This window comes from Panthera tigris, assembly GCF_018350195.1.
Source record: "Panthera tigris isolate Pti1 chromosome F3 unlocalized genomic scaffold, P.tigris_Pti1_mat1.1 chrF3_random_Un_scaffold_90, whole genome shotgun sequence".
Classification (NCBI taxonomy): domain Eukaryota; kingdom Metazoa; phylum Chordata; class Mammalia; order Carnivora; family Felidae; genus Panthera; species Panthera tigris.
The window spans coordinates 26804-52037 of NW_024962190.1; the positions used below are offsets into that span (position 1 = coordinate 26804).

The window sequence follows — 25234 nt, forward strand, 5'->3', positions numbered from 1 at the left end:
AATGTCAATACGACCCAAAGCAATCTGCACATTCAATGCAATCCCAAACAAAATAACAGCAGCATTCTTCACAGAACTAGAACAAACAATCCTAAACTTTGGAGAGAACCACAAAAGACCCAGACCAGAACAACCAAAGTAAGGTTGAAAAAGAAAACCAGAGTGGGGGAGTCATCACAATCCCGGACTTTAGACTGTACTACAAAGCTGGACCCCTCAAATGCATGGTATTAGCTCCAAACAAGCACAGAGGCCAATGGAATAGAATAGAGAACCCAGAAATGGGCCCACAGATGTGTGGCCAACTAAGCTCCAACAAAGCAGGAAAGAGTAGCCAATACAAAAAAGACAGTCTCTTTAGCTAATGGTGCTGGGAGAACTGGACAGCAACATGCACAAGAGTGAACCTGGACCACTTTCTTACACCTTACACAAACATAAACTCCAATTCATGAAAAAGGTAACCGTGAGACAGGAAACCATCAAAATCCTAGAGGAGAAAACAGGCAACCACCTCTCTGACCTCGGCTGCAGCAATTACTTACTTGACATGTCTCCAAAGGCAAGGGAAAATAAAAGCAAAAGTGAGTTTTGGGACCTCATCAAGATACAAAGCTGGGGGGTGCCTGGGTGGCTCAGTTGGTTAAGCGTCCGACTTCGGCTCAGGTCACGATCTCGCGGTCCGTGAGTTCGAGCCCCACGTTGGGCTCTGGGCTGATGGCTCAGAGCCTGGAGCCTGCTTCCAATTCTGTGTCTCCCTCTCTCTCTGCCTCTCCCCCGTTCATGCTCTGTCTCTCTCTGTCTCAAAAATAATAAAATAAACATTAAAAAAATTAAAAAAAAAGATACAAAGCTGGACACACTAAAGGCAACAATCAACAACTTTAAAGGCAACCAACGGAATGGGAGAAGATATGTATTTGCAAATGGCATATCACATAAAGGGTTAGGATAAAAAAGTCTATAAAGAACTTGCCAAACTCAACACCCCAAAACCAAGTAAGCGAAGAAAGGGGCAGAGGACGTGAATAGACAACTTTTCCAAAGAAGACATCCAGATGGCCAATGGACACATGCAAAGATGCTCAACATCATGCATCATCCAGGAAATACAAATCAAACCCCACTGGGATAACACCTCAATCAGTCAGAGTGTGGTGGTGAAATTCACACTTCTGGAAATAACAGATGTTGGCGAGGATGTGGCGAAATGGGAACCCTCTTGCACTGTTGGTGGCAATGCAAACGGGTGCAGCCACTCTGGAAAGCAGTGTGGAGGTTCCTCAAAAAAATTAAAAATAGAATTACCCTACAACCCAGGAACAGCACTATTAGGCATTTATCCAAAGGATACAGGAGTGCTGATTTGTAAGGGCACATGTACCCCAGAGTTGATAGCAGTTCTATCAACGATCGCCAAATTATGGAAAGAGCCCAAATGTCCATCAACTGATGAATGGCTAAAGAAGAGGTGGTGGTCTATCTACAATGGAATAATACGACTTGGCCATGAAAAAGAATGGAATCTTGCCATTTGCAACACTGTGGAAGCAACTGGAAGGTATGATGCCAAGTGAAATAAGTCAGTCAAGAGAAAGATATCGTATGTTTTCACTCATAAGTGGAATTTGAAAACTTCACACAAGATCATAGGGGAAGGGAAAGAATAAATAGTTACAAATACCTAGAGGGAGGCAAACCATATGACGCTCTTAAAAGACAGAGAACAAGCTGAGGGTTGATGGGGGTGGGGAGATAAGGGGGTGGAAAAAAGGGATGGTGGGCATTGAGGAGGGCACATGTTGGAATAAGCCCTGGGGTTATCCGGAAGTGATGAATTCCAGGAATCTACTCCCTAAGCCAAGACTACACTGTACACACTATATATTCCCTTATTGGACACTAAATTGTCAAATAATAAAAATAAAGAATAAATAAAGAATAATAATGAAAACAGGGGAGGGGTGCCTGGGTGGCTCAGTCAGTTAAGTCTCCGACTTTGGCTCACGTCATGAGCTCTTGGTTCATGACTTCAAGCCCCGCATCAGGCTCTCTGCTGTCAGCACAGAGCCTGCTTTGGTCCCTCTGTACGCCTCTCCCTACCCCTCCCCTTCTCCCTCACTTTCTCTCTCTCAAAAATAAACAAACACTAAAAATATTCTTAAGGAGTAAAAATAATACAATCACAAAAGCAGGGGAAAAAAAACATGAGATTCAAGATTTCAACTCTATATTTCAACAGTAGTTTTAAGGATGTAAAATATGCTTTTACTAATATACACAAATAGTCATTTCTGTAGTGAATAGCATTAAGAGTCATAAAAAGTTTTAACTGTGAAACACTAATTCAGGATTTTATAAGAATACTGCTTTTTAGTAATTAATCTTGGGACGCCTGGGTGGCTCAGTCAGTTGCACATCCAACTCTTAGTTTCAGCTCGAGTCATGATCCCAAGGCCGTGGGATCAAGCCCTGCATCAGGTCCACACGAAACATGGAGTCGGCTTGCGATTCATATTCTCCCTCACTCTCTCTCAAAAATCAACATTAAAAAAAATAGTAAAACGAATGAAAAAGTTAATCTTAAGGGACAAGATTTAAAGTATAGAAGAGAAATACAGGATTACAGAATTTTGAGCCATTTTCCAGCACTACCACGAGGTCTAAGAAAAATATAAAACCCGATTTTAAACTTCATATAGTTTTATTATTCCACTGGGAACAGCATATGAAGAGCTCTAATTTCCTATCTACACCATATAGGAAGGTGGTTAAAGACCCAAGAAGGAATCTAGCATTAAGCAACTAATATATTTATGATCATCCAATTTGAAGATTTTAAAGTCTTCAAATACATGTTTGATTATCAAGGAAGACTGAACATTCCCAGGAGGAAAGAAGAAAGGGACCAAAAAAAGAAAAAAAAAACAAACTCAGCAGTCTTTCTCAGTTTTAGACATGAAAGAATAATTTACATGCTAAGTTGAACAACTATGAATACTAAAGTTTCCCCTGAATAATATAAAATGTATCTTGGGGTGCTTGGGGGACTCAGTCGGCTAAGCATCCGACTTCAGCTCAGGTCACGATCTCATGGTTCCTGAGCTCGATCCCCGCATGTCAGGCTCTGTGCTGACAGCTCAGAGCCTGAAGCCTGCGTCAGATTCTGTGTCTCCCTCTCTCTCGGCCCTTCCCCCACTCATGCTCCATCTCTCTCAAAAATAAATCAATATTGTTTTAAAAATGTATCTATTGTCGGAAATATTCAAAAAAGTAAAAATCACCTCCTACAACGAATTTTGCATACCCTCTTGGCAACCTTTCATTCCTTATGATTCTGTCATGACAAAGAGTTCATATTAGACAAAAATTTATACATGTTGAGTTCATTCATTTGAAATGTGTGTATGTGTCTATTCTATGCAGATACTATTAAAACAAGAGTGGCACCTGGGTGGCTCAGCTGGTTAAGCGTCCAACTTGATTTGGGCTCAGGTTATTCAAGTTCTGTGTCGGGTTTGACACTGGCAGCACAGAGCCTGCTTAGGATTCTCTCTCTCTCTCTCTCTCTCTCTCTCTCTCTCTGCCTCTGTCTTACTCTTTCTCTCTCTCAAAATAAAGACTTGAAAACTCAAAATTAAAAAAAGATAATTCAGAATGCAGAAAACATATTTTATATATTTTTTTCTTTCAGAGTGTGGCAGCTTAAGTGGCACCTGGGTAGCTCAGGCAGTTAAGCATCTTGATTTGGGCTCAGGTCGTCATCTTGCAAACTGGTTTGTGAGTCTGAGCTATGCATCGAGCTCTGTGCTGACAATGAAGAACCTGTTTGGGATTCTCTCTGTCTCTCCCCTCTCTCCCTGTCCCTACCCTGCTTGCTCTCTTTCTCAAAATAAATAAAGAAGCTAAAAAACAAAAAACAAATTCAGTGTTGCAGCTTCAAATTTAGTTTTTCATTTCATGGATAAAGAACCTTATTTACATCACCAGAAATTTTATTTAATGAAAAGAATAAATGTTTATTTCCTCTCTTTCTACTCAAAAAGACCTAAAATATACCAAGATTATACCACACAATAGGTTACCTTAGAAACCCCAAGAAAGACAATAGCCAAAAAGTGAAAATTCGCAATCAACCTGGTATGGACTAAAACAGATTTCACTTTGCATTCCTTAGAAACACAGGTTTTGCTAAACTAAATCTAGGATATCACCTTTATTAAACTGAAATGTAAGGGCAAAAATTTCTTTCGGTTCTTCAAAGAAATCAGCTGTAAGTCATTCAGAAGAGTCTAAGTATTTTTTGGTTGTTACCTGGCTTTTTTTTTCTTAATTTGCACTGAAAATATTCCCTCCCACATTTTATAATTTAAAGAGCATCTTCTCTGCCTTAATCCCACTATTGCTGCTGTGATTTTATGATACTTTCTCTCAACTCTTCATACTTTAAGTTCAACTCGCCCTTCTAAAATGAATTCTTCCCCTTCACCCCCCTCCTCATCTTCATATGCATCGAGCTATTCTTTCCAGCTGCCTTCTCCTTCTTTGCTTCCATAAAGGCATACCCGAGATTTGTCTACTCCCACCAAACTTTCTAAATTTCAATCCTGTACCTTCCTCTCTGTTGTCATTACACTGATTTCTATTATGATCTTGAGGACTTCCATTTCTTCCTAAGATCCTTTTCATCATTATAAGGAGCAAGAGGATGGTACGGGTGGGGGCAGTATAAAACGAAACAACTTACATTTGCAAGACCAAGGACAGCTAACGTCTTGAGAGAAGGTTTCAGAAGAGATTTAGATGATGGTAAAACAGGAACAGGATCGCCATAAACTCTGACTGGTGGTTTGGAAAGAGTTTCAGCCATATCTTTATTTTCAGAATCAGGATTGCTGTCCTCAGATAAGGTTCCACCTTCTGGTTTCACAGTGCCACGTTTTGGTTTCACTTAGTAGAAAACAAAGTAAAGAGGACATGAAAATATCTGTAACTTCAAATTAGTGAATAACACAAGAATGGACAAGAATTAGTGAATAATACAAGTCTTCCAATAGCTTACTGTTTTTAATGAATTGCCAAGAAGAATGCAGTAGCTTTGCTATGCGTGATTTCGGGACATTCTAGAAAAGAATTAATAGCTTTAAGGATTACAAGAATCCAATTCGATAAAATCATTGTAATATTCACCATTACCAAATGAGCACCATTACACAAGGAACACAGGCTTTGGAATCATTCAAATGTAGATTCACATCTCAGTTATGCCGTTAACTATTTATTACCAGTCTCCATTTCCTTATGTGGTGAGGATTAAAAGAGATCTCATAAGTAGTCCCAAATGTTACTCGCCGTACCTGTAACTGATTAATATCGGGTAAATACTTTACCAAAGTAACCTCAGATAAACATTGAACCCTAGGTAATTGAAAGCATGTTGAAAAAACTAACACTAAGAAATTTAAATATGTTATCTTGTGAAGTGTTTGCATGATTTATACTGGCATGAACTATCTCTTGTAAGAGAAAATATACAAACTTACTCTTCAGTAGTATCTTATGTTGGTAAGTTGGAATTTCAAACAGTTTAAGTGGCTTATGTTTCTCAAAACACTAAATACAAATAAGACTATTTAAATGTAGCTCCTTCTGGGACTCCTGGGTGGCTCAGTCAGTTAAGTGACCCAGTTTTGATGTCAGCTCAGGTCATGAACTCACGGTTAGTGGGGTTCAAGCCACACATCGGGCTCTGTGCTGACAGCGTGGAACCTGCTTGAAATTCCCTCCTTCCCTCTCTGTCTGCGCCTCCCTACTAGCACTTGCTCATTCTCTCTCTCTCTCCCTCCCTTTCCAAGAGAAATACAAACACTACAAAAACATTTAGCTCAGCTCCTTCCAAGAAAGAGAAAAAAGAATAATAAACCTTGTGGGGCAATGAGTCATGGATGAAAACCACACACAGACAGAATTCCATAACCAATATGTTGACAATGGAGTTGACAGAAAGTGATGTACTAAAAGAACAGACACTAAAGAAATGTTTTCTGCAAGGAAATATTAGGGTAGGGGAAACCATTAAAAAAGAGCATGGTGGTGAGAACACATAGGTGGCTCAGTCAGCTCAGCGTCCAACTTCAGCTCATGAGTCATGATCTCACGGTTTGTGGGTTTGAGCCCCACATTGAGCTCTGTGTTCACAGCTCCGAGCCTGGAGCCTGCTTTGGATTCTGTGTCTCCCTCTGTCTCTGACCCTACCCCGCTTGCACTCTGTCTCTCTCGCGCGCTCCATAATAAATAAACTTAAAAACATCAAAAATATCTTTAAAAGCATGGGGGGAGAAGAGGAAAAAAGGAAAAAAAAAATGAGACATGACCAATCAATGAAGCATGAGCTTAAGACAAGGAAGAAAAGGAGAAATGTGAGCAAAATAAGGTAAGTGGAAACAACATACATTTTTCAACAGGTACATAAGTAGGACTGGGAATATACTATGAACAATAGTCTCTTTTAAACCTTTGAAAGATATATATATATATATATATATATATATATATATATATATATATAACCTATACGTAAAACAGAGGCTTTGATTCACAGTATATCCCTAATAATACTGACTTTAATCACACTACAGTTACCGGGTTATAAGTACTGTAATAAATAATTTAATTTTTTTCACTATAAAATAAATTGTTCAATTCCTGGCATCTACCACTTAGTAAAAGCTATAAATTACTACTAGACTAACAAAAGAACAGAAAAAGAGAGGTTCCTAACACATCAACTTTCACTATGGAGAAAGAATTGGGAATGAGAATTCTAGGAAGAAATGGGAACCTTCAAAGGATGTATGTAATGGGACACAGATGGGGTAAGCAAACAAAGGCTGAGGACTTTTTCTCTGCAATTCTAAGCTCACAATGGGAGGATACTAAAAATATACTGTAACCTTCTTTCTTATGTAACTCCTGATTTCCTCAGTAGAATTCATTTGCGTTTATATGTATTAAACGCTAAAACGGAATGTAAACTGAAGCCTTACTTTTTAAATTCAAATATTTAATTGTGATATATCATGCGTATTTTGTTACTTTTCAAACTCCATTCTACGGAATTCCATTTCCCTACTCATTTATTCACATTGAAAAACCATGACATTGCTTCTTCCAAGCAAGACTTTATTCTAGGAGCTCCAGGAGTCAAACAAGTTTGTTTCCTAACCTCCAGTAGCTTATAATGATGTAGGGGTTTGAAATGAATATTTAAATAAATACCAGATGTCTGAAACTTTAAATTTTAGAATCTGACACAAGGACTAGGAGGAGATAGTTTTCAAAGCTACAGTATGAAAGATTTCTGAAATTAGAAATTTGACAACTTGGCTATGAAGAGCCTCTGCCCATAGAGCTACTCTTTTCAGCAAAATACGTATTCTTCGGGGAGATGCACAAATTTAACTTACTCTTCATGGAGTTATTTCAAAACTACAGGGGAACACTTTTGTAAGGTAAATGTTGAGAAATGATGTAAACATCTAAATTTCAACATTTTCTAATATGATTTTAGTCTAAATGTAGAACAAAGGATAGAGCCAAAGGAAAATCCTGTATCTCACCAAAATAAAACTTGCCCGGGGCGGGGGGCAACCTACAATAGATACTTGGACCCAATCGGGTTTCATTTAGGCATGAGTATTATCAGTCATGTTACTATCACAGTAAGAATCCTTATCCTTAACCAAATGTCACATTTCCTCCATTGTGGGAAAGCTTTTCCTAATATAATTTGACGGTCATTATATATTTTCCAGCCCATTCTTTTATCAGCCTCCACCTGTAGGATTTACCAAAGTACAACAAAACAAAACAAAACATTCAACGCGTCATGTATCTGTAAAGTGGTTTGTTCTTGCCAACTTTCCATGACACACATAAAATGATGATACACAGTCTCCTCTTAATTTTCAGAGTAAATAAGGGAGAAAACTAAATTCAGAGCAGGAAAGTGAGTTTCACAGGAGGGTACTTTACCTTGGTACCAAAATCTAAGTCTTGTCTAGCTGATGTAGACCATGAATCATCAAGACCAGGTTTGTCGGAAAGCCTTTAGAGCAAAAATATACAACAAAAACATGTTCATTTATTTTAAAAGAAAATTTAAAAAATTAAGTGAAAGGTCAGCTATCTGTGTATTAAACCACGTTTCTTGGTATAATTAAAAGTTGGCCTCTGGTTTTTTTCATTAAGTTTTATTATAATTCCAGTAATAATAGCATCCAGTGTTATATTAGTTTATTAATATAGTGATTCACCAACTCCATACTCACCCCATGCTCATCATGACAAGGGCACTCCTTCATCCCCATCACCTCTTTCAGCCCTCCCACCACTCACTTCCTCTCTGGCAACCATCTGTTTGTTCTCGGCAGTTAAGAGCCTATTTCTTGGTTTGTCTCTCCTTCTTTTTCTCCTTTGCTCATTTGTTGTTTCTTAAGTGCTACATGAGTAAAATCATATAGTATTTGTCTTTCCCTGACTTTCCTTAACATACTGCTCTCAGGCTCCATCCAGGTCATTGTAAATGGCAAGATTTCATTGTTTTATGGTTGAGTAATATTCCAGGGTGTGTGTGTTTGTGTGTGTGTGTGTGTGTGTGTGTGTGTATGAAAAACATATAAACACACAGATACATACATATAGAACTTCTCCATTCACTCAATTGTCAATGGACGTTTGCGCTGGCTATTAGAAATAATGCTGCAATAAACACAGGGGTGCGTGTGTCCCATGGAATTCGTGTTTTTTGTATTTTTTTTGGTTAGTATCCAATAGTGCAATAACTGGATCATAGGAGAGTTCTCTTTTTAATTTTTTGAGGAATCTCCATACTGTTTTCCAGAGGGGCCGCACCCATTTGCATTTCCACCAACAGTGCAAGAGGTTTCCTTTGTCTCCACATCCTCGCAAACACTTGCTTCTTGTGTCTTGGAGTTTAACGATTCTGACATGTGTGACATGGTATCTCGTTGTAGTTTTGGGGAGCCTTTTTTCATGTGTCTGTTGACCATCTGTATATTGTCTTTGGAAAAATGTCTGGTTATGTCTTCTGCTCATTTTTAAACTGGGCTTTTTTGGAGGGGAGGATGTTTACTCATATCAATTTTTTATACTTTGTGGATACTAACCCTTTACTGGATTTGCAAAATGTTTGCAAATATGTTCTCCCATCCCAGAGGATGCCTTTTAGTTTTGACGTTTTCCTTCACTGTGCAAAAGCTTTATAGGTTCATGTAGTCCCCATAGTTTCTTCTTGCTTTATTTCCCTTGGCTCAGGAGACATAACTAGTAAAATGTTGCTACAGCCAGAGTCAGAGAAATGACAGCCTGTACTCTCTTCAAGGATTTTTTATGGTTTAAGGTCTCACACTTAGGTCTTTAATTCATTTTGAGATTATTTGTGTGTATGGTACAGAAATTGGCCCAGTTTCATTCTTTGGAATGTGACTTGTCTGGTTTACCCAACACCATTTGGTGAAGAGACTGCCTTTTCCCCACTGGATAGTCTTTCCTGTTTGTGGAAGATGAACTGACCATACAGTGGTGGATTTGTTTCTGGGTTTCGGTTCTATTCTACTGAGCTATGAGGCTATTTTGTATGCCAGTACTCACCATACTGTTTGGATTACTACAGCTTTGGAAGAAAACTTGAAATCTGAGACTGCGATACCTCCAGTTTCCTCTTTTGCAATACTGCTTTGGCCATTCAAGTTTTTGTGGTTCTATACAACGTTTAGGATTGTTTATCTAGCTCTGTGACAAATGCTGTTGGTATGTTGACAGGGATTGCATGACATCTGTAGATGCTTTTGGGTAGTGTAGACACTTTAAAAATATGTATTCTTCCCATCTGTGAGCATCGGATGTCTTTCTCTTTCCGTCACCTTCAATTTCTTTCATCAGTGTTTTACGGTTTCTAGAATACAGGTCTTTCACAATTTGGACCCTGTTTTAAAAAAACTTTCAGTTCTCTATTTTGACTCCACCTCTGCTAACCTGTGAAATCTCCAGGAAAGACCCAGTCTGAGTTTCCATAACCAAATGTGACAGGCAGGGAATGCTCTGACACGGTTGAAAATTAAATGTATAAACGTTACTACAATGACTTCTCACCTCACATCTGTCAGAATGGCTCAGTTTCAACACACAGGAAACAACAAGGGTGCTCAGGATGTGGAGAAAAAACAACCCTTGTGCACCGGTCATGGGATGTAAATTGGTATCACCACAGTGAAAGCCAGTATGGAGGGGCCTCAACAAATTAAAAACACAAATACCATAGGATCCAGTGATTCCACTACTGGGTATTTATTTACCCAAGGGAAATGGAAATACTAATTCAAAAAAGATATATGCACCCCTATCTTTATTATAGCATTATTTACAATAGACAAGATATGGAAGCAACCCAAGTGTCCACCAATACATGAACAGACCAAGCACACACACACACACACACACACACACACACACGCACACACTCACACAATGAAATATTACGCAGCTATAAAACAGAATGAGATCTGCAACATCATGGATATACCTAGATGGTATGAGGCTAAGTGAAATAAGTCAGACAGAGAAAGACAAATCCTATATGATTTCACTTCTGTGTAGAATGTAAAAAGGGGAATAAATGAACAAACAGAGCAAAAGCAGAAACAGCCCCATAAAAACAGAGAATTGACTCTTTCCAGAAGGGAGGGGAGGTGGGGGGATGGACAAAATGGGGGAAGGGGAGAGGGAAGTTCAGTGTTCCAGTTATAGAATGAATAAATCACAAGGCTCAAAGGTACAGCATAGGGAATCTAGTCAGTGGTATCGTAATAGCATCATACTTTACCAGATGGGTGTTACACTTATGGTGAACATGGTGGACCATCCAGAGTTGTTGCATCACATATTACATTGTGTGTGAGGTAGACCTCCGTTTAACTAAATATATCAAAGTTTGGGTTTCGAGGTTATGAGTGGTCGTACTAACTAGAGATTAAAAGATTAAAAGTTCCCAAGGCCAACTTTGTTACCACTCTGGTCTTGCCTTATTTAGGTCCATAATATCTAGCAAGACCTTCCAAGCCTTCAGGGGCATTCAGCTACCCAAGGAGAGAGACTGCGATCAAATGGTCCCGGTAGTTGTGCCTCTATTTCTCTATACGCTGCCTGAATATTTTCTTCCCTATGAGCTCCCACTCCTACATCACTCTTCGGCACAGTTCTGTGGCATTCCCCAACCTTTCAATCTGTAGCCTATGAAGCCATACACTCCTACAACAAGGATGGGCTCCAATGACCGAGGGTAGGGACCATGTCCTGCTCCTGGAGAACAAGCGAATTGGGAGTCTCACTCATCCACACAGTCACCTCAACATAGGCATGTTATCACCGATCCAGATGAAGCTCCCTTACTGATTTCACAAGTCAGTCCTACCCCTGCACAGCCCTACAAGTACATGGGAAGGGCATCACAGATTTAGGAAAAGAGGTGGAGTGAGGAGACAGCTTGCCTTGGGCCATACATCTCTGATGTTCAGAATCTCCACCCCCCACCCCCAATTCCTTGAGAGGATCTAAGCTATCCTCCCTCAGTTGGGGTGGAAGTAAGGGATATAATATTTCTATTTGCTGTAAAAATACTCTTCCCTGCAGCTCAAATGATTTTTAATCTCTCTCATCAGAAAATCTGAGGTATGCTCGCACCTTCAATGAAACCAACACACACAAAAGCAGAAACCTGGTCACGACCCTCTTGAACTCTCTATTTGAATATGCCTTTCTATTAAATTTTTTTTTAATGTTTATTTATTTTTGAGACAGAGAGAGACAGAGCATGAATGGGGGAGGGGCAGAGAGAGAGGGAGACACAGAATCGGAAGCAGGCTCCAGGCTCTGAGCCGTCAGCCCAGAGCCTGACGCGGGGCTCGAACTCATGAACCGTGAGATCGTGACCTGAGCTGAAGTCGGACGCTCAACCGACTGAGCCACCCAGGTGCCCCTGAATATGCCTTTCTAAACAACTCCCCTATTCCTGGGTCCTTCATTCCTGTCATTCTCCTTTATCTCACTTGGCATAATCCCCCATATTCTGACATCTTTCCTAACACTCTTGTTTCTATCCAACTCAGTGTTGTTCTTCTTGAAACCTGGTCTCCTCTGCTAATTCGATTCTTACCCTCCTTCATTGTATTCATTAGACCCACTCCCCAGATTTCTATTATTAAAATATTTGTCTGCAAGATGAAGACAAAAAACAAAGAAAGAAATGAAAGAAAGAAAGAAGGAAAAGAACCCAAATTTAAGTCTCATTTCTGTGACTTATCATATCCAACTAGGTCACTTCAATCTCTTTTGAGTTTCAAACTGTCCATGTAAGCAACCATTGGGAAAGGAGGTTAAACAGAGGTTGAATTACTAGAGGGTATTTTGATGAATTAATATCTGAGGTTCCCTAATTCTTGAGACTCTAAGTAGTTTTGATTTGGCCTCTGGAAAAATGGAGAGTCCTTAGCTGGCAGAAGAGGAAATATTAATGGAAAAATAAAGAAATACCAAGAAACCCAGAGAAGAAAGTAAAAAGGCAAAAACACAGTACAGAAACGTCATAGGGAAAAAATCTCCAAAAAAGAAATAGCTTCCTAGAACTAGTCAAGGGTACTAGTCCAAAGGGAAACCAGACTGGGAACCTAGGCAACAGAGAATCCTTGAAATATCCTAGCAATATCCTTGAGATAGAGACTGAATTTAATTAACGTAACATGGTCTACAACTAAATACCCTTCCCTTACAGAAAACTCATTTGTGTCAAGAAGAAGGGATATCACCACATCTAAGGAGCTGCCTGACGACATCTTGTTTATTATGTAAAAGCTGTGACACCATGGCCATAGCTGACATCCATCCTAAAATCTCGGATGGTAAAAACAAGGGACTAGTTTCCACTGCACTAATGACTTTTGTTAGCACTAGTGGTCAAATACATAAGGGCAAATGCTTGCACTAATCTGGTTTCTTAAGAAAACCCTAAATTAGAGTTCCGACATGATTAGCTTTGACATTCTGAGTTGATCTGCCCTAGGATCTGTATCTTCATCTCAGTGCTGCTGAGGAACCAGAGAATGGATGTGGAAGCTAAACAGGCTGATGGGCAAAGCCCCTTAGCTACCCATTAACTATGGAATCATGGTCGACTCATCAACCTCCCTGAACCACAGTTGCCAAACTAATAAAAAGTAGGCTACAGCAACACAGCTATTTTGCAAAGCTATGCAATGCTATATAACTTAACAGATGTTATGCATAGGAAATATTGTCTTGTACAGGGTAGACACTCAACAACTGCTTTTGTTCTCTGCGTTCCCTTAGGAAACACATAATTTTCAGTTCATTCATTTCACTTCCTTTCCTTTCATTTTCCATTTCATTTCATTTCATTCCTTTATACTTTGAGAGTGAGTGCACACAGAAATCGGGAAAGATATCCCAAGGAGGCTGTCAGCGAAAAACCTGACATGGGGCTTGATCTCACAAACCTGAGTTGAAATCAAGAGTCACACCCTTAACCGACTGAGCCACACGGGTGCCCCAACGAATGTCATTTTTACAAATCCATAAAAATCCTACCTGGTTATAGAGTCTTCCTCAGCATTCTTATCTGCTCCTAAAGAAGAAAGCAAAATACATGTTAAATCAGCAATCGAAAAATAGAGGAAATTACAAGTGCACAGCTTATGATTTGTTAAAAAGTATTGCTTTGGGACCACACCTGGAAACCACACTACACTGAATGGTAATTATACCATTCGTAGGCTTAAAGCACTAAGAAATCTTACTTTCTCCTCTATGTTGACCAAAAGCAAGAATGGGTTTTATCAAAATTTGACACCTACAGGTGAACTTATGTTTACAATGGCCATCACTGACCGACTCTATGACACTAGAGGAAAATGGTGTCGTTAGGAGAATGATTATCACAAGCTGACAATGTCAAACTGAAACTAGCATGATTTTTCTGGACTTCCACTGCTATAGAAGTTAAAAGAGAGGTTTTTTTTTTTTTTTTTTTTTTTTTTTTTTTTTTCTGTAACACAGCAGAACTTCCCCAGCCGTTTAGTAGAGACTGTTCAGTTTTAGGATGAAACAACACCTCACAAATGTGCTCCATAGCTATTGTACTTTGAATCATGGCCAAACCATAGCAAACAGACTCTCCCTGGCCTTATTTCCAATGACAAGGTAAGTAGGAAGGATGTGGCATTCCAATTTGATAAAGTTCTAACTTCTCGAGACTGTCTCCTTCCATTGCTAGAGATCTAGACCCAATGAACATCACAGAGGATGATCCCAATGTTAGTGCTATGCAGTGGCTCATGATGTCATTTTTCTCAACCCTCCCCATTAGGTGACACACATCTAGAAAAATCATGCTTTTATTCATGGAAGGCATATGTCATCAGATCCTCTACTGATGAACAACAAAACAAAACAAAATGCAAAGAATATCTTGAATGCCTACATTCAATTAGTGGGGAATTTTAATGTTCTAAACATTCAACGATATCCACTGTATGATTGTTACTATATGACACTCTTTAAAGAGCAAGACTATGGGGTAAGGGTTGGGGTGAATGTAGGGAAAAAGGGGCACACCTCCGAGGACTATTTTTTAAATTTTTTTAACGTTTATTTATTTTAGAGACAGAATATGAATGGGGGGAGGGTCAGAGAGAGAGGGAGACACATAATCGGAAGCAGGCTCCAGGCTCCGATCTGTCATTCCAGAGCCTGTCACGGGGCTCGAACTCGGGAACCACGAGATCATGACTTGAGCCAAAGTCGGACACTTAACCAACTGAGCCACCCAGGCGCCCAAGCACAGAGGACTTTTAAGGCAGTGAAACTCTTTCACACGATACCACAAAGGTGGATTCACATCATTACACATTTGTTAAAACTCATAGAATGTATAACACCAAGGCTGAACACTAATGCAAATTAGAGACTTGGCCTCCAAATGAAGAGTTCATGTCCATATAAAATGCACTCTTGTCAGGGTGCCTCAGTGGCCCAATTGTTTCAGCGTCCATGTCTGGATCTGAGATCAGGTCATGATCTCACAGTTCATGGGATCAAGGCCTGCATCAGGCTCTGTGCTGACAGCACAGGATTCTTTCTCCCTTCTCCCTCTGCCCCTTGGCTGCTCACACGCATGCATGCTCTCTCACTCAAAACTAAACAAAGGAACTGAAAAATAATTACAACTAAAAATGGACCACTGTCGTGCAAGATGTTAACAACAGGGGAGGCTAGGCGTGTATGGGTGCATGGTATGGTATATGGAGACTCTCTGTACTTTCTATTATATTTTTCTGTTTACTTAAAACTGCTGAAAAAATAAGGCTCATTAAATGTAAAAAACAATCAAACAAAGTACAACAACCAAACACGGTATCCATTGAAGCTTCTCTTAGCATATATTAACCATGATACAGTCACCTTGAACATTAAGATAGAGATCAAAGTAACACAATAGGGGTACTGTCTCCCATATGGAAGTATATGAAAATACATAAAGCAAAATACAAAAATACAAGTTATTTGTATACTTAGGCAACAAAACAATTGATGAATATGACCAAATATAACTATAAACAGGGATTCAGCACTATATGAGTCAAACCTGGGTTTTCCATATAATTGAGATTTTATTCTAATTTTAAATCAAAAATCATTATGCTGATCGTATCTAAGAATCATAATGAAAGCTTAATCACATAAAAAAAGATGATAATGACCTAATATTGCCCTAGTCTTTTTTGTACAAATACCTACTTCATATGGATGATGAAACTGAAACCAGTACCATGTTAACCATCATTTCACTTGCTATTAAAATAAAAATTTAAGACACCACCAAAAATGAATTGAGGGCTGTAATCTCTATGCAGAAAAGGTTTCAACCAGCAGGCCGAAGATGGCTACCCTCAGAATATCCTACTTGAATGACTGGCCCTTGGTTGTTCCCTGGGATCTTGGATTTAAGGAAGGTTTCCACCATTCCCTAGCTCGGTAATAGAAGCTCACTGTGCCTAAGTGTTGGTAAAATCAGTGTGCTTAAGGCCATACACTTGATTTCTTTTTGGAAACCTGGAATTTTGGGACATGCTAAGGAGAAGATGCCTATGTGATTAGCATTTGATGAAAACCTCGGGCACTGAGTATCCATAAGCCTCGTACTGGCAGACAACATTTCACTTGTGCTGTTCTAATTTGATGCTGGAGGAATTAAGCACATCCTGATAACTCCATAAAGATAGGATTCCTGGAAGCCTGTGCTTGGTCTACTCTGGACTTCACCCATGCACCTTTTGTCTGTGCTGATTGGCCTTTCTAGCCTGTCGCCATAACAAACCATAGGCAACAACTATATGCTGAGTTCTGTGAGCTCTTCCAGTGAATAATAAAATCTGGGTGTCGTTGGGGTGCCTCTATCACAACTGCATTATATGAAATTTTATTATTTGGGTTGATGTCATACACGTGGTTACAGTCAGAAGGTTATGTCACAGAATACCTTTCCTGGAATCTCTTTTTCTTGGTATTTGCCCGGAAAATTCCTACATTCCTATATATCCATTTGAAGAAAGGTTTAAAAGGAATAGATGAAATCATGATGTCACAAAGTGTGAAACAATCAACAATCCTATTTTACTCAGAAAAAAAAAAAGAGAGAGAATCCTGGTGGTTGCCACTATGTTCTACCATACACAAGTTCCTCTCAAATATGAAAAATCAGTTAATTTTTCCAACTAACTAGGACTTAGTTCATTTTTCTGGCAGATAGGAATGAAAAGAAGTAACAGGGATTGTTCTAGAAAAAACAGAACTATCAGACCCAGTATAAAAACATACTACTGATTATAGTTTTTTGTTTCTTTCCTTTCCTTAATTTCTTAGAAAATTAAAAATATACTTCACCTATTAAAGGCAGTCATTGCCAAAATAATCAAAAAGTCATAATTACTGTGTCCTCATTCCTGCTGCTCTCCTCTGTTCATCTGATAAAGTCCTACACACTTTTCATGTCCAATTTACATGCTGGCACACAACCTGGAAACTTCTGAATCTTCTGAGAGTTCTCTCTCACCCCTTAACTTTTCATATTCAGGAATCACAGATTCGTATTAACTATACTGTTTCGGTCTCTGCTTTCTTTTCCCTGCCATTGCCCTAGTCAAACATGAATTCTTAACTGATAATTTTCGCAGGGAAAAAAAACACACAAAATATTATTATTTCTTAAATGAATAAAAAAATAAGCAAAACAAATGATAAAGACACAAGGCCCTGAAAAAAAAATTAATGGAATAAATTGAACCCCTGACGTTTTCAAACTACACAGCTGAAAGTTTCACAATGGACTAATACCAGGCTAAGAAAACAAGAGCTTCCTTTGCCTCCCAGTCTCTTTATGTGGTTTCCTATAACCTATCCTTCATATGAGGGTTCAGCAAGCTACGGCCACTGGTCAAATCCAACCTGCCATCTGGTTCTGTAAATAATGTTTTATTGGGGCATAGCCCCATGTCTTCACTTACATATTGCTATGGCTGCTTTCACAAGGGCAGAGCTGAGAAACCACATCACCTAAATTATTCACTGGCTCTTTAGGAAAAAGGCTTGGTGATCTGTATTTTATGCCATAACCAGAGTGTCCTAACTCAAATCTAATCTTAGTAGTCTTCTGCTTCAAATTCTCCAAAATCCCTGCATCAAATACTGCTGGCTCCCTCCCTAAGAGCCATTCCATATTCTTCATTCTTGCTAGAGAATCACAACTTTATTTGGATATTTATTGTCTCCATACACAGAGAAGGTGGCCTCACCCTGGCTTCAAAAAGAGAAAGGATTATTCCAAGCTAATCACAGTACCTGATTTACCAGGGACCAGTTTAGGAATGAGTATGTGACATAACCTAGTCTTTAAAATGTTAGAGGAAGTCTACTGCAAGTCTCTTCCTAGTGAAAAGAAACACCTAAAGAAAAGCAGTCCTTCCCACCCACTGGATGTTGCCATGTGAGAATATGATACCTGGAGCTGTTGCTAATTAGCCACCCCGGAAAGGAGAAATAAAAATACCAGCAACTCCAAAACTGAACAAGAGATGACTGGGATCCTGATGACATCACTGAACCATCAAAACATTTCTGGTTCTTACTGGTTTAGTCACTGTTAGAAGTCACCTATTATTTGCCGCTAAAAGCATTCTACAGAAGAAATTTCCCAAGGCATATCGGGTAAGATCTACTCCTTTCTATAGCACTAACAAACTTCCATAAGCTTGTCTTACCTAGGTATTCACCTCATTCCAAACCATTCCCATAGCACACGTTTTCTACCAGCAAAACCCAACTGCTCATAAATCCTGCTAAGTTCACTCGTACACCTTCGCCTCTGCACTGCTGTGTACTCCGCCAAACACGTAATCGTGATAGTTTACAAACATTGTCAAACATACAAATGTTGGTCCTTCTGCCTCTCTACCTGGCAAACTGAACTCTTAACTCTGCATGCTTACCATAGATTCTACCCAGTCCTTGAAAACTCGGATTCCTCACCAGGAACTTACGGTAACTGGAACAAATGTCAATACAAAATAACAATGATAATTATAAGCACTACGAGACTCTGGCACCCAGTAAGCACTAAATAGAGTAAATAACACAAACGGCAGTGGTAACAACAAAGTCCTGGGGTGCAGAGACTGGTTTTTGAATGTTTGTATTCTACAACAACAGGATAACACTTAGTAGCTAACAGGCACTTAAGAGTTACTTGTGAAGTGAACAAATGGACATGAATAAAAATGATTCCTTTGAAAATTATTTTTAAAAACCACAGAAACTTTTCTGTTTCAAAAACCGCAGGGACAGCTCTATTCTGTTATGAGCACCTTAATGATCAAAAGGCTGTCTGTTCTACCTTTACCTTTCTTGTAACTTCCAAAACTAACCTACAGAAGTCCTTTGGTAACAGTCTACCAAGTTAAAGCTTTCTTCTTACTTTTCAGATTGTACAGTGCACTGGGTCCCACAACTAGGGAGAAACAGTAGCATTTTGTGTGTGTGTGTGTGATTGTGAAACATCTTTGTGCTGTTATTATAATTTCTGGAGCCCAAGTTGCCCTATTTGAATACTTGTGAAGATAAAATTTTGACTAATGGCAACAGAGTATCTTATTCTAACAAAATTACAGTGTCGTGACAATTCTCCAACAAACAGAAGAAAACATTGTTCTAATGAAGTCAACATATCTCATTCTGGATTTGTTGTTGTTGTTGTTTTTAAATGTTTATTTTTTTTGAGAGATACAGAGCATGCATGTACAGGGGAGGGGCAGAGAGAGAAGAAAAAGGGAAAATGCCACACAGGCTCTGAGCTGTCAGCAAAGAGCCCAACAGAGAAGTCTGACACAGGACTCCAACTCACCAACTGTGAGATGATGATGACCTGAGCTGAAATCAAGAGTTGGACACTTAACTGACACAGCCACCCAAGCGTTCCTCTCATTCTGTCTTGATTTATGAGGAGTGAAGATGATAATGGTGAGACCTTGTTGAGACAATATGTGAAATAACCTATGCCTCTCAACAAGGCAGTGCTTTTCTTCGGTACTCCTGGAAGCTATCTATAAAAAAACAATCTCCTTGGGAGTGCTGCACACTAGCTAAGATTTTCAGTTCTTATTATTTGCCATTTGTTTATGGTACCAGGAAAGTACTGTAGAATTCCCAGTTTTAGGGCTGGTTCATTTTTTAATGAGACAAATCGCTAGGTAACAATATTTTCTAAATATAATCCATTTGTAAACATTTTATAAAAGATCCATTTTTATAACAAGTGCAATTTGTTATAATATGTTTATGGAGGAAACATAAAACATGCTAACTTAAAAATCTTTTTTTCCTCTGGGCACCTGGATGGCTCAGTTGGTGAAGCATCTGACCTTGGCTCAGGTCATGATCTCGCAGCTCACGAGTTCGCGCCCCACATTGGGCTCTCTGCTCTCAGTGGTGGAGCCTGCTTTGGATCCTCTGTCTATCTTCCTCTGTCCCTCTCCTGCTCTCTCTCTCTCTCTCTCTCTCTCTCTCTCAAAATTAAATAAACAGTTAACAAAGCATTTTCATATTTATTACACAAAGATGTCACATGGTATTTTAGGGGTCATGACTAAAATAATGAATTTCTTTTCAGATAATACTGCCTCATATTTTCAATTACCTACAGTTAACTTCTTAAATCATTCTGAACATTAGACTATAAAGAAAGAAATTAAGAAAGAAAAAAATACGTATGCAATTTACACATTGGTGTTCTTTTCTTCATTGTTCTTTCTTTACCAAAACACCCTTATTCTGACTTTACTTATGTTAGGACCACCAAGAGCAATTCACTATGTAAAGTCTTACCAGGATTGCTGTTTTGCAAAGAATTTTTAAGCATGATTTCTTCTTTATGTCGACAAATTATTTCGTAACTGCAATGTATAAAAAAGGGTGATAAATAATATTACTATTTTAACGCTGATATGAAAAACATTTACCAAATACATCAAATTCTTAGAGTATTTCAAATAATAACAGAGCAAATATCAAAACTTGAATTACCCAATATACTTCAAATTTGTACGTTCTAGAAGCTTTTCATTAAGTCTGTACTTAAAGAAGAAAAAAACAGGAAGATGAACCAGTCATGAATTGAGGGCATTCTAGTTTAGTAAATTAGAACTAGCTTGCCAGGGGCACCTGGGTAGTTAAGCGTCCAACTTTAGCTCAGGTCATGATCTCACGGTTTATGGCTTTGAGCCCCACGTCGGGCTCTGTGCTGATAACACAGAGCCTGGAGCCTGCTTCGGATTCTGTGTCTCCCTCTCTCTCTGCAACCACACCCCACCCCAGCTCGTACTCCGTCTCCCTCTATCAAAAGTAAATACACATCAAATAGAAATGAGAATAATTAGAATTCGCTTGCCAGAATGGAGTGTTTGGAACTCAGAAGTTCCAAAACTAGCTCTATAACCTATAGCTATTTGTTCTTGGAGAAGCCACTTCTCTTTGGCTCAAAATCTCCCTCTATAAAACAAGGGAAATTACTGCCTTATTTTACAAGGTTGATAAGAGGATTTAATGAGATATTATACCCAAAACATGGCCTCTCAGGCCACCTCTTAGGTGATGCTCATTACTCTGGGAAGGGCAAGATGAGACCTTCCTTGACTTCAGAAAAGATGCTCCACAGGATTTAAAGCGGTGGTCCAGGGGCACCTGGGTGGCTCAGTCCGTTGGGCATCCAACTCTTGATCTCAGCTTGGGTCTTGATCTCAGGCTTGTGAGTTCAAGCCCCATGTTGGAATCCATGCTGGGCATGGAGCCTACTTAAAAAAAGGCAGGGGTACAGATATGCTAACAAAGGGGAAAGAGAAGTCCGATCTCTTCCTGCAGCATCATTTGAACCTCTCTGACAGCCTAGAATGGTCCCAACTAACATCTTCTGGCAAAAAAAAAAAAAAAAAAAAAAGACAAACAAGATCCTCAAAGGGTAACTCATAAGGAAAGTCTAGGCTAAGATATGGGTTCCACATAAGGTCTTTGAGTGTGGAGGGACAGGGGTGTATGGCGAAAGCCAGGAGACCCAGCTGCCCAAACAGGGTGCTGGTGCTTTGGGATAGCTGCTGAGCATATGTGCATGTGCAGTGAACAAAAGAAACTTTGTAGCTTTGAAATCTAAGTGTGGAACACCATGAAGACTGTAAACTCTGGATCAGCAAGGGAATCCTGGGAGTAAAGGTCAATCACAACCAGACTACAGCACCAGTTTCAACAGCAATTACGCAGCAACAGAATCAAAGGAAACTGTAGAATGATCAGGATGTCCTTTTTTTCCCCTCCAAATGACTTGTGAAAGAGGACTCTTTGGTCTTAGGGTGCTCCTTAGGTTCTTGGAAAATTCAAGGGACAGAGTACAGGAGATATCCCTCAAAGGAAAGTAGAGGGTCTTCTACAAAACTGAACATTTCAAGACCCAAGTTACTAGTTAGAAAACACAGATGTAACATTATTTGTGTCCCATGCAGAGGGGTTATACTTGAGATGAAATGGATAAGGTTAGGCTCCTGGAGGATAAAGGTCTCAAAAGTCCTGAGATAAAGAATCCTGCACACATTCCTACTTCCAACTAGTCTAGTCCTTTGCTTGATTTCTGGCTAATGTTGTGGACTAACCGACTGCCATTCCAAAACTGCCTGACCAAACTACGAAATCCCATCTGTTACATACGAAGTTAACAGTTAAATTATTTTAAACCTCAGTTTAGTAATAACTAGCATTTTAGTACAAACACTTACAGATTAAAACCCTTAATATAAGCATATTCATCTGCAGCCCATCCATATACATCTTGAGGAAAGGGGTCAATACCTTGCTGAAGAAGAAGCCTGACTACATTTGTTGAGTCATAATTTACAGCAAGCATGAAGGCTGTTCTAAAATAACAGAGATAACTTCACTCTTAGGAATTTAGAGTTATTTAAACAGCTGATTTGATATACTTTATCAGGTTAATATCTTGCCTATCTGTTCAGAATCGACCATTTACATGTTTCAGTGTTCATCTATGTAAATGATCTCCAAGACTAAAATGAAGGGACAAAAAGGAAGCTTCTTGTCCCACCTGGGTAATGTATTATAGAGTTGCTAATTTAATGTCCTTTGATAAACAAAAAACTATGCTAGGTCACTTATCTGAATAGGTAAAGATTTAAAAAAAATAATTCCCCACGTTTTCCTTAATCTGATACAGTGCACTTCAAAGCCATCTAGAGGTCAAGCAAGTATAAAAACTATCTGCAGGCTTGAAATGATAATATTTTAATGCAAATCCTAACAAAACAGGCATAATTATAGTTAACGATGCTGATAAGCATATGGTAGGCACTAAATTAAATGCTATGTATATAAAATATGATTTACGCACAACCACCCTTGAAGGATATATTATTATCCTCCTTTTTATATCAGGAAACATATTTAGTGATGATACGTAACACTCCCAAGGTCACAACACCTAGCCAGTAGGAAAGCTATGAATCAACCTAGTCTTGTGTGAATCTAAAGCACAGCTCTTCCTTCTTTATCACCCACCTATAACTTATCCTCATTAAAGGAAAAGTCTATATGGTTAAAGTTATTTTTCATCTTTCTACTCCTACCAATTGAAAATAAAATCAAAAATACATATACTGTACATGAAAAAGGATAAAACCTGATGAGACTTGGTAATAGTAATTAATCATCATTTAGAGATCACCTAACGACATCAGTATTACTCAAAAAGGAAAAAAAAGCAATTTAAAGAAAAGTGTCATCCAAAAGACACAACAACTCTATGTTTAATATGCATCTTTTTTTTAACATTTATTTGCTTTTGAGAGACAGAGCTCAAGCAAGGAGAGGGAGAGAGAGCGGTATACACAGAATCCAAAGCAGCTCCAGGCTCCGAGCTGTCAGCACAGAGCCCGGCGTGGGGCTCGAACCCACGAACCATGACATCATGTCCACAGCCAAAGTCATAGACTTAACCAACTGAGACACCCAGGCACCCCAATAAACATCTTTGAAGGAAAATGTATATGAAGTAGAAATTCTTTTTTTTTTTAAGTTTATTTACGATTTATTTTGAGAAAGAGAGTGAGTGCACACCAGAGTGTGGGCAAGAGGCAGAGACACTGAGAGAGAGAGAGAGAGAGAGAGAGAGAGAGAGAGAGACAGAGAGAGACAGAGAGAGAGAGAGAGAGAGAGAGAGAGATTGAGAATCCGAAGCAGGCTCTGCACTGTCAGCACAGAGCCTGATGTGGGGTTCAACCCACGAACCATGAGATGATCACCTGAGCCAAAGTTGGATGCTTAACCAACTGAGCCACCCAGGTCCCTCTATGAAGTAGAAATTTAAAAAATACCATAAAAGGGTTAAGAAGGCCAATATTGTGCCATTAAGTAAATTAAGAGCTGAGAGTCCACATTTTATAAAACTAAAATGAAATCCCTTTAATTAATACAAAATCATGTGGCAGAAAAAAAAACAAAAAAACAAACAAACAAACAAAAAACTGAGCAACTGGGTGACTCAGTTGTTTAAGCATCAGACTCTTGACCTCAGCTCGGGTCTTGATCTCAGAGTCATGAGTTTAGGCCCAGCACTGGACTCCACGCCGAACATGGAACCTACTTAAAAATAAACACTGCAAATGACATGAGTCAACATCATCAAGGAATATGAATTCTGCTATACCCTGTTCTTCATGTTGCCCAGTCAGAATAATTGCTTTCTACCTAACTGGTGATGTGTTGACATTTTTCACTATATAATTATAAATTAATCTTCTTCTTCTGAAGTTAATCTTCCTGACTTGAATAATTATTACCCCTGTAGAACCATACAAAGGTTGAAAAGAAAACTACTGCACCTTTTTAATTTATCCTCTGCATGTATATTTGTTGCCTTTTCTACCAGAACTTCCACTATTTGCTGTTTGTTTTCATTTACGGCAACTAGAAGTGGTGTGATGTTATCCTGTAAAAGAGCAAAAACAATTTAGAATTTACAAAATTACACCTTTCCATATGGAATTTTAAAACATACAAAAGATCCTCTAAACTGAAACATATAATACAAAAAGTAAATAAAAAATGGCCTCTTCCTTCCCACCACTGTGCTTTCACCTGCTGCTGCTTCTCTTTAAAATAGCCCTCCTCCACTGGGGCACCTGGGTGGCTCAGTTGGTTAAGTGACCAACTGCAGCTCAGGTCATGAGCTCAGGGTTTGTGAGTTCAATCCCTGCATTGTGCTCTATGCTGGCAGCGCACAGCCTGGAGCCTGTTCCAGATTCTGTCTCTCTGTCTCTCTCTCAAAAAGAAATACACATTAAAAATTGTTTTTAATAAAATAGCCCTTCTCCACCTTCTTCAACAGATCATATGAAGTCATTCTCCCAAACTCACTTCAAACACTCACTGGTTCCAAGATCGTTGCTTCTATCACAGTACTTATCATGGTATACTGTAGTTATTGTTCCCTATCTAAACCAAGAGCTTCTTGAGAGCAGGGGCTATTTCTTATCTC

At 39.0% G+C, this 25234-nt stretch overlaps 1 protein-coding gene across 1 annotated transcript in view; it reads right to left on the reverse strand.

Annotated features, from left to right (window-relative positions):
* The window catches only part of LOC122236323 (ankyrin repeat domain-containing protein 26-like), a 61076-nt gene that overhangs the window by 24778 nt on the left and 11064 nt on the right, over positions 1-25234 (reverse strand). Inside the window, exons 4-9 of the mRNA XM_042977190.1 lie at positions 24579-24685; positions 20527-20594; positions 13681-13717; positions 8035-8107; positions 5063-5123; positions 4748-4950 (exon numbers count right to left, since the gene is read on the reverse strand). Of these exons, the coding sequence (XP_042833124.1) occupies positions 4748-4950; positions 5063-5123; positions 8035-8107; positions 13681-13717; positions 20527-20594; positions 24579-24685 (549 nt within the window). The remainder of the gene's footprint in view (positions 1-4747; positions 4951-5062; positions 5124-8034; positions 8108-13680; positions 13718-20526; positions 20595-24578; positions 24686-25234) is intronic.